Source organism: the organism of the source record quoted next, unplaced genomic scaffold (assembly GCF_019419815.1).
Source record: "Pyrus x bretschneideri cultivar Hongxiangsu unplaced genomic scaffold, Pyrus_bretschneideri_v1 Contig31, whole genome shotgun sequence".
NCBI classification, from domain to species: Eukaryota; Viridiplantae; Streptophyta; class Magnoliopsida; order Rosales; family Rosaceae; genus Pyrus; species Pyrus x bretschneideri.
This window is the reverse complement of record NW_025999624.1, coordinates 2,170,577-2,180,989: the sequence shown is the minus strand read 5'-3', so window position 1 is coordinate 2,180,989 and position 10,413 is coordinate 2,170,577. Positions and strand designations below refer to the sequence as shown.

General features: G+C 36.3%; 1 protein-coding gene across 2 annotated transcripts; it reads left to right on the top strand.

Annotated features, from left to right (window-relative positions):
• Nucleotides 1-534: 534 nt before the first annotated feature.
• On the top strand, nt 535-9,593 carry LOC103958194 (protein CLT1, chloroplastic). 2 transcript variants are annotated; one of them, XM_048590232.1, is made up of 10 exons: nt 535-1,112; nt 4,254-4,399; nt 4,929-4,966; nt 5,595-5,710; nt 6,756-6,855; nt 6,945-6,980; nt 7,319-7,369; nt 7,503-7,626; nt 8,317-8,442; nt 8,978-9,593. In XM_048590232.1, exons 1-10 carry the CDS (start codon nt 658-660, stop codon nt 9,148-9,150), a joined length of 1,365 nt encoding a protein of 454 aa, XP_048446189.1. In that variant the 5' UTR covers nt 535-657; the 3' UTR covers nt 9,151-9,593. The 2 variants fall into 2 exon arrangements, with proteins under 2 accessions (XP_048446189.1, XP_048446190.1); XM_048590233.1 differs by having other exon boundaries at nt 795-1,112; nt 4,277-4,399.
• The last annotated feature ends 820 nt before the right edge of the window (nt 9,594-10,413 follow it).

The window sequence follows — 10,413 nt, the reverse complement described above, 5'->3', positions numbered from 1 at the left end:
CGTTTTTATTAAAACTATCGTGTTATTACTATTGAATTGTGTTTTTAGAACACTAAAAAGTCTCTCCAAACCCAACCAAGCCCTTTGAATTTTCTTGTTTAATTTCACGAGGATTCGAAGTCCTTTTTAAATGGACATGTATCAGTCCCTAAAAGAGTGAAAGGGTCACCACTACTGAGGATCTCCCCCCTTATCTTATTAGACGGGTCGTTTGAGGGTTCCTTCATTGATGTGCTTACATACTAGGCTACCCTTCTCCGAAAGATCTGCGAGACCACCTACCACTAGTCTTCAGCCAAAGGTTTTTATCTTTGGATCTCTTTACTGGGATCCTGGTAATCGAGTGATACTAACCATTTATTAAAAATCGTGTGACCACAATTTTTTTATTATATTTTTATGTAAAAACAAGGCTGCCTTACTGTTGAAAAAAAAATTTTAACCGCACGATTTTTGATCAACGGTTAATATCACTTGATCCCCGGATTCCCACTGAGGAGAGATCCTGAGAGATCTAATTCCTTTTCAAACAACAATGCCCCCCCCACGCGTCTCTCGGAGTCAGACGACAAAACAATCACGTCTCTCTCTTTCTCTCTATGTATACGGAAATTATTACAAAACATCGGATTTACAATTCCACAACTTCCTATTACGATGTCGAGTATCCACCGCGTATGGGCGGGCGCCGGAGCTCCCGACCCACCAATTTGCATCCGGGAACCACCACGCTTGCAGCCCGAGATCTCACATCTCCGGCACAGATATTACGGGAGTATTCTCCGGCAAGGATTCTCGCTGCGGACGACGCCGTCTGAGCATTTGCGGCGGGTGACATGGACGTTGGAAGCGGTGGGGTCCAGAGGGGCGTGGGAGCGATCGGAGGGCGGGGAAGGAGCGGAGAGCTCGAAGGCGGGGCCGTGCTCGTATGCGGTGGGGGAGTATCGGGCGTCGGTGGAGCAGGAAAGGAGTAGTAAGGATCGGAGGGTGGACATGGCGGTTGCAGCGGCGGTTACGGTGGTTCTGGGGGTCGGAAATCGGGTGCTTTATAAGCTGGCCCTGGTCCCCCTTAAACACTACCCATTCTTTCTCGCTCAGCTCGCCACTTTCGGGTAACTGACACCGCCTCTCTCTCTCTCATGATTATTTTTTAATTAATAATGTTATTCTTACCATATTTTTTTGTAATTGTATACCACCTCGTTGGACAGCAACATTATCTAAATTAATTAACATTTAATTTCAAAATGTTAATTAATAATTAATAAAAAGATTGTTAATTAAATGATGAGTTAAGTGTTTTAATTAATAAAATGATTGAAATTAAATAATGTAGCCTGTCCACTTAAGATGATAAAGAAATGTAGAATAAAATTGTGCTAAGAATAGCACTACTCTTTTTTAATTATTTTATTTTCCAGTTTTGGGTGCTTTTGGAAATTAGTTTTGAATTTACAAGACTCGGCCACAATCATTTGATTTACTGGTTTTCAGGGCGTTTAGTTGACCGTTTAAACTGTAGAAGAAACAATAATACTACAAACACTAACGGCGACAATAGTTGTCGTCCAACGACATCGTTTCCTCACATTTGTTTTTTAGGTCAAAATCTTACGTGACCTCATCTTACCTGATCTCATTTTACCGGAGCGTCTCGTAATAACTTACATGACACGGGACTCCGAGTGTATATCTGTGCCGACGGTATATTCGTGTTATGACTTTCATGTCACAGGTCCATCAGTGATACAATGTAATGTGGACAAAAGCTCACACATGTCTTTGACACAAACCCGACGGTAATAGTGTGTAAGTTGTTTACAAGTGAGATCCACGAAATGAGTGGCAAATGGTAGGGTGTCCAAATAGTGGGCCGTTCATCGTTTGGGAGCCTTGATTCAGACAAAGTAAAATTCAACTTTGTAGGTTTGAGATTTGTTGAATCGAATTTTGTAGGGTTGTGATTTGTTAAATGTATTTGGTGGGAGGATCATGTCAAATAAACCCAAAAAACATATGTTAAAAGTTGGAGTAACGAATATGACTACCTTGTCGAATCCAAGTTGGATTCGTCCACTTCTACTTTTCATGTTTTACACACTACAAATTCTTCCTTCCTTCCTTTTATTCTGTCTTTTACGTGCTAGGAGTGCCTATGTATGCATTATGTATAGAAATAGATACATGGATGTGTATATAGCGATTGTATATGCATATGTGAGTTAAGCAGTTGGCCAGAGCAGTGTGACAATTGAGTTCCATATCATAAATTAGAGCAACTGTATATAAATATATTGTGCTAGCAATGGACATTCCAGATCGACTTGTTTGGAATTACCTTTCTTTTGAGGGAAATGATGCATATTCTTTTCATCTCTTGCAGACTTGTTTAATCCAGAATGTTATTTCGGTTTTATTTATTTAATTCGATGACTGAAAATAAAGGTGTGTAGGAATAATAATATGATGTATGTGACTTTTATTTTAGTTTTCTAATGGAAAATAAAAGGTTGGATAAAGAAGGAGATGCTGCGAAACTGCAGAGATAGTGGGTGGGCCTAATTTGAATCTAAACCATTTACCTAGCAGATTTTTTGATTCCCATAAGTCAAAAGGGAGGGGGGAGGGAGGAGGGAGAGGTGGTAATGATTATCGTATCCTGCCCTTCTTTCTTCTTGTTATATTTGATTCCATCCATCTGTGCCTTTTGAATGAGTGTGTGTCAAGTGGGTGCTCAAAGAGCTCCCTCCTGTCCTTTTCATTTCTTTTTGCTTTTGGGTTTGTGGTCCACAAATAAAAGCTACGGATATCTAACAACTTTCATGCTTTATTTTTCTAAAATCATTTTTAACTTCCAAGAAAAAAAAAAGCATGAAAATAATTTTTAAATTGAATTATTGTACAATGTCTCCATCTACAAATATTGTTGGTATTCCTTGCATTGTGCTTGTACTTTATAAAACTCAATATTATAAACAATTAGATAAGAAACAAACATTTATAATATTGTTGGTATTCCTTGCATTTACAATATTATAAACATTTAGATAAGAAACATTAAAAATAGTGCGTAATTGTAAAACTTGAGCAATTCATTATATTGTGGAATAAAATGAGTTGCTCAAATTTTACAATTCAAACATATTTTTAATGTTTTATTTTATTTTAGCAAGTGGTTTGGGCCTTCTTCTTTGACCCAGTACGTCCTAGCAAGTTTAGATTAGTGCAGAATATGTCTTGGACTAAAAAGAAAAGAAGTTTTATAAAATATGAGCAACTCCTTCGAAATTATGTCTTTTTCTCTTTGAATTTTTCTCATCTAATAATTCTTTACATATAGAATCATCTAAATTTTTAGTTCTTATGTCTGGCAATTATAACGTTTTAAGGTTTAGGGTTACAGGTTTTAGGTTCAGCATTTCTTTTTGGTACGGTTTAGGATCTTTCAACCATTGGACTACATTGATGATTGATTTGGGTAACATAGACCTACTTTAGCTATGAGGACACACAAGTTATAAACAATGCTAAAATGTCAAAACAAAATTGAGATTGTTTTGCGCGTGTGTACTATCTTATCTGAGTTTATGTTATGATGAGAAGGGGTTTTTTTGGCCTAACTTTAAATCCATTTGATAAAAAAAGGAACTAGTTAGACTCTGATTCGTTCTCCCCAAACCATGCCCAATTGTATGGTTGAATATTTTGCAACTTGTTTATGAGTTCATGATCAGGCTTAATAGGTGTAATAGCCTGAATACCAAAATTTATTATCATTGAAATCGTTACTAGACGTAGATGGGTATCTCCTATCAGGCTATCACCTGATGAGAACCATCAACCCTTAACTGCCAATAGCTAATAGGTTCTGAAATGACAGCAAGGTATCCTCAATGTTTTTTCCATTGTTCTGTGAATGTGATATGAACTAATCACCTAATGTGAATCTTCCCCACACCACTGCCTCAAATATTTTTATGACTTTACTTTGATAGGCTTTTTGTTCACTTTCACTATGAAAAGTCATATAGATGTTATTCGAAAAGTAAACTTTACCATTGATGTTTTTCTACTAACGTCACTACCATTTTGTATAGATAAAGCATACCTTTCACTTATTTATTGCTTCCTTTTCCTACTTCGAGTTATGGTTTATTGATGGCATTGACTAAAGGGAGGTGTACAAGCAATACCTCAAACGCTTCAATACCATGGACTAACATCAATTGCTGCCTTTTAATTTTGCTTCTCAGATATGTAATTGTATATTTCTCAGTCTTGTATCTCCGGTATCGCGCTGGTATTGTTACTGATGAGATGCTATCCATGCCAAAAGCTCCATTTCTTGCTGTTGGCCTCTTGGAAGCTCTTGGTGCTGCTACTGGGATGGCAGCTGGAGGTAACATTTTGTAATACATTTCAATCTTACTTTCTTTCAAGGCAAATCTTCGGAATTTTTTTTGCTGTTCTTTGATATGTTTCACTTTTTCAACATCATCGTTCTCGTCCTTTCCTTGGGGAAGTTATGTGATGCTTTTTCAACATCATTATTATAGTTTTGTTTCACTTTACTAAGATATAATTATAATTATGTTCAGTTTTTCATCTTCATCATGTATCAATTGATTCAGTCCTGAAATCTCCTTTTGATGTAATTTATTCGTTATTAACATTTATGTTTGTCAAGTCCGGGTCTTCACTAGTTCTCATGCACTTATTTTGAATTTATTGGTTGTATCTGTATGATGGCAAACCAACCCACTGCTGAATGTTGGCCCTTCTTATGCAAGCTTTGTAGTACTGTTCGTGAATTTGTTGTATATTGTAGGGTTTGAGTATTCATATAATACTAAGCATTATTTGCTGCTGAACATTAAGATTGATACGCAAATATCATTTATTTATTTTTTTCCTCTTTCTTGAATCAGCAATTCTTTGTGGAGCATCAATTCCAGTTTTGTCTCAGGTAAGCCGGTTTCAGTGCTCACTTCCCGGATACGGCTATTTGTTCTGATATATGTAATTCTGTTCTGGTGCTCTAATTATGCCATGTTTTCTGAAATAAGTGTATCTGTGAATTTCCTAAGCTAGCACGTTATGGTTTGAAATGAAGGGACAGTCCAATTAGATGATGGCTTTAGAGGCGAAATTGAAAATAGAGAAATAAATGCAATTATACATGTAAAAACATTAAAATTTTGGTAGAGTACTGAGTGGAGTTGAAGCATGCAGCACAATTAAAAATATTATGTTTTTATAGGCAAGCCGATTAACAAATAGAACCAATGTAGGAACTATGTAACTACTGAACTCTGCTGGTCAAGTTTTATGCCAGGGATAATCAGTCAGTGTTCTGGGATTTAAAATTTCACTTCATGTTATTAAAAAATTGCTGCTGGTGGACTCAAGCTGACTGCAGTTGAGAAACATAACAATTGGATTGGCTGAAAAGAGGAAAACGACATGATAAAATTAGCCTTTGTACCAAATCTCCATATGTTTTTCCACTAAATGACATGGCTTGGCACCTTTTGACGCAAGTAATGGAATACTGAAAGTTGGATGTTTGATTTATTCTCGTAATTATTTTGCAGACGTTTCTTGTTTGGCAAATTCTCCTGTCAATTATTTTCCTTGGAAGGAGATACAGGGTCAATCAACTTTTAGGGTGCGTTCTTGTAGCCATTGGTGTAATCATAACTGTAGCAAGGTAAGACATATACTTTAACATCATTTTGATTAAACTTATCACCTTACGATGAAGCTTCAACACGACCAATCTGTTCCTCTGTGGATTGTGAAGTTTGAGTGATGTAAATTGACTGAGGGCAAAAACATTGAAAAAGTATTCTTCAAGTGCAGCTTCCTCGAGGATACTGGTTTTAAAGAAAAAACTAACTTGCAATATTTTGGTCATAGCTGTCTCACAGAGTAATGTAGATTCTGAACAAGCACTAAGATTCAATCGGCATGAATAAAGGCCAGACCCTGTATTTTCAGGCAACCAATTCTTCTAAAGATTAGTCTAGCCCAGCCAACTTGAAAATTTTGCCTCCATCCCTACAGGTTCTGTTGCTCAGATGCTCTTTGGGTTCAAGGAACTCCCCTGCGAAAAGAAAACAAAAAATACAGGCAAACTAACTTGAAACGGACAGCCACACACATGCACTAGAGGTGGATTTTAACTTGTGGAGTGTCGTGGATGTCGCATATGACTATAAGGTGTTAATTGCATTGATCACGTATGCAGCATTGATGGGCGTTGACCATCACACTGATTACTAGATCCTTTCCTATAGGTTTAAAGTTGACACAAAAAGCTTAGATGTGTAATACCTTTCTCTAATTATAGAGAAACTGCTGGTATTTTCTTGATTTCGTTGATAATTGATAAAACTTGGGTAAAAAAAATCCTTGATAAGTTTTGGAATGGAAAAAAATCCTAATTACCCCAACCACAGTTACGTACTTCTTCCCTCCTGTGTTCTTATGGCCTTGTTAAGTAGTTGATTGTTTCACTAAGTCAAATGGTCAAACTGTAAAATTCCAGACAAAACCAATCTTACGTGATTTACTTCATAAACTGATCTTTGTTATTTTACTTTTTAGTTTTTTCTGAGTCCATTCCGCAGTTGTCAATTATCTCTATAAATTGGTCTCAAGTAGAATTTGGATACCTCTCAAGTAGGGTTCGTGTTGATTGTCTTATGTACAGTGTTAGCATGTCAATTACTTACATCTGTCTTTGTCTGAAGTGGATCTAGTGCTGGAAATTCGTTAAAAGAAGCTGGTGTATTTTGGAGTCTTCTCATGATAGTTTCATTTTTGTTCCAAGCAGCTGATACAGTGCTGAAGGTTGTAATATTTTTATGGTTGTTTAATTTTTTGACGTTTTGACATTTTATTACATTCCCTGTAACAGGAAACTTTTTATCGTTTTGTAGGAAGTAATCTTTCTGGATGCTCGTCAGCGGTTAAAGGTACTAATGGCCATGTACAGTTCTCATTTCTATGTTGCTAGATTCATTGTATCTTCTGCTTTCTAAAGGATTTGGAAGCAACAAGATATAGGATATAACCCATATGGCTACATTGCATTTGAGTTGCGAAAATGTGTTATCACAAAAAATAAGAATTACCACTGAAACCAAGACCGAAAATTAATATGGCATAACTTATTGGAATGTGATGTTATTCTAAACGTTCTAACATAATCGGGTATAGAGATCAAACAAATTCATTTATTTATTTTCTAATGAGATTAATTCTTTTGGTTTCTTTTGATCTGAGAATTATTATTACATTCAATCTGTTACAGGGAAGATCAGTGGACCTATTTGTTGTGAATTCCTTTGGATCTGCTTTCCAAGTAAGTATATACTGTCAAACAGTGACTTCAAATTTAGGTTTTTGGTGTCCCGAAGTTGAGTTCACCTTGTTGTGTTGTCTTCTTAAAAAAATTGTAATGAAAGCCAATTGTCTATTGTACATGTGAATTGCAGGCACTATTCATATGCCTCCTCTTACCGTTTTTGTCGAAATTATGGGGGATTCCATTTGGTCAACTGCCAAGCTATCTTAAAGACGGTGCAGCTTGCTTTCTAAACATGGGTACCTTATCAACAGGTAAGACATTATCTGTTGCATTCTCTTTGAAACTTACTTAAATTCATTTAATTTCTCATACTAAATATCATATCAGCTCAGCCTACAGTTGGCTTTCTTATTCAGATTTAATTTGTCGATGTTCAATTTTTAAATGAAATGTATTTACGATAAATGGCTATGAAGGCAAAAGGAATCAAATGGCTTCAGAGAAAAACCAATGATATGACTCCAGGTTGTTTTTGGGGGGGTGGTGGTGTGGGAACTAGTGGGAAGCTTAATGTATGTTGTTTCCCATCTAGTTGATTTATTTACGAGATGGCTCTCTCTCAGATTTGGTCATTCATATCGTTTGAAATTCAGATCATTAGGCTCTTGTATCCAAGGTAGATTTGCTTAAACACAAAAAAATAGAAGAATAATTGTCTGGCATAGTACGTACATATGTCATATTTTGCATAGAACAATATATCTGTCAGTCTCTTTGTCTTCCATACGACACTGCTACTTACTCAAAATAAGAAAAGAGAAGCGTAATATTTCCATTTTATGCAAAGAATTTGTTGTCTGCATTTGAGAATATAAAACACCAATATAGGTTCGTTAGGGCCACTCAATATTAAAATATCATTTCGTCCTTCTTTACTTATGTTGAGTAATCTAAACCACTGGAGTAACTTATTTGATTACATTGATATTGGCTGGCTACAGGATGTGATGGTGCTCCATTACTTCCGTTACTATTTGTTATTGTCAACATGGGCTTTAACATATCATTGCTGCATCTTCTCAAGATATCTTCTGCTGTGGTATCTTCCCTCGCATCGACATTTTCAGGTATGTCAATTTTATTGCAGTAACTTCAATATGAAGACTGATATTAAAAGAGGGAAAAAAAAAATCCATTTGAAAGGTATATACTACTAAACTACCACAGTTGGTTCATGCAAAATGGGAAACCTGAAATTTTGGCTTCGTTGATGTGGTTGCTATTCCACGAAGCTGAATGATGGGTCACTAAATGGTCGGTGCTCACCATGCATTGTGCATTTGGTTTGGCGTTGGTTTGGATTTAAATTTTAGAACATCACCTGAAAAACTAAAACCAACCTGCCTTAAACATATATTAGCTTTTTAAAGGCAGACATTATTGGATAATTGGAAGGTTTATTAGCCTTTCTATTTACAGTTCAGTTTTCCCATTATGCGTAAATCCATAAAAGCAGGCAACGCATCAGAAAAATAGCAACAAAAGCCCGTAACTACAACATAACAAATAGGAGACTAAATTTGATATATTTTCCTCTTGTTATTTGTGCTTTGTGGATTGACCAAATTCATATGTTGGCATCGTTTGGGGCATGCATTGCAGTGCCGATATCTGTGTATGTCTTCACGCTGCCACTACCATACCTAGGTGTTGCAGCCTCGTTGCCCACAGGCTTTGTCTCTGGGACCATTGTTCTTGTAATTGGCTTGCTCATCTATGCCTGGACACCTTCAGTCTATCCAACTAATGCCTCCCCATCACCTCCTACTGTCTGATGGTCATAGCCAAAAAGCAAGGGATTGGTCTCGTCATGGTTAAGAAAGATAGGAGGAAAATACAGAAGGATTTACTCCTTGTGTGGAAATTGGCCAATGTCCATTGATGAAACTTCATTCACAAGCTGTAGCGATGAGGATCCATCATATTTGAAGAGAGAAAACAAGAAAGCTTGATTGTGAATTTTTTGTTTTTCCTATGAAGAAAAGTTCCCGGTGTGCGCATTCATGACCCAGAGAAAAAAAATTTTGTGAGAGCATTTGCTGGAAAGAGAGCGGAGTTTGATTTCGTAGGGAGTTTGGTAGTTGTTTTTGTTTGTTGTATGTCTATTACATGTAATCTTCCTTTGTGATTGTTGGAGTTTTGAGACTCTTAGGGTCCCACATCGGGGAACTTTTAGTTCCCATTGCCATTTATATAGTTCTAGTCCTTTGTCCCAGTACTTACAACTTGGACCATTTGGAGGCTTGTGCCTTATGGTTGTGTGGATTAGGTTTGGCTAATATAGCCTAATACAATTAATGTTAATTAATTAATACAAAACAATTCGAGAATAAACACACAAAACAATTCGGTAGAATTCTATAATCTAGTGCGGGTTATAGAATTAGGTAGTTGTATCATTGTCAATCAGACGTTGTAGAACCATATGCACAAGAGTGGGATGGAAATACTATTCGACGAACATAGTTTTTGCGCTAGCCTCTATATGTGGTTAATCAAGTTAGTACCAATTTAATTTTTGTATTTATTCCTGTTATTTCATTTTGTATAGCAAGTATTTTTTGTCAATAAAGTATTTCAAGTTCTGTTATTTCTGTTATTTTTATTTATTTCTGAATTGTTCTCCAACAATCTTCTAATAGTATGGAACAATCAGGAACTAAACCTTATTTTGAAAAGCCTGAGAAATTTAAGGGTGGAGACTTCAAAAGATGGCAGTAGAAAATTCTATTTTATTTGACAACTTTGAATCTGGCTAATGTCATGCGTGAGACTATGCCTAGTGCAGAAGGAGATGATATTCCTACATAAACTTTGAGGGCTATAGATGCTTGGAATCATAATGATTTCCTCTGCAGAAATTATTTTCTCAATGCATTAGATGATTCACTGTATGATGTCTATGTGGTATGCAAGACAACCAAGGAACTTTGTGAATCACTTGAGAAAAAAAATATAGAACCGAGGATGCTGGTTTAAAGAAATTTGTCGTGAGCAAATTTTTGGACTACAAAATGGTGGATTCCAAGTCCGTTGTC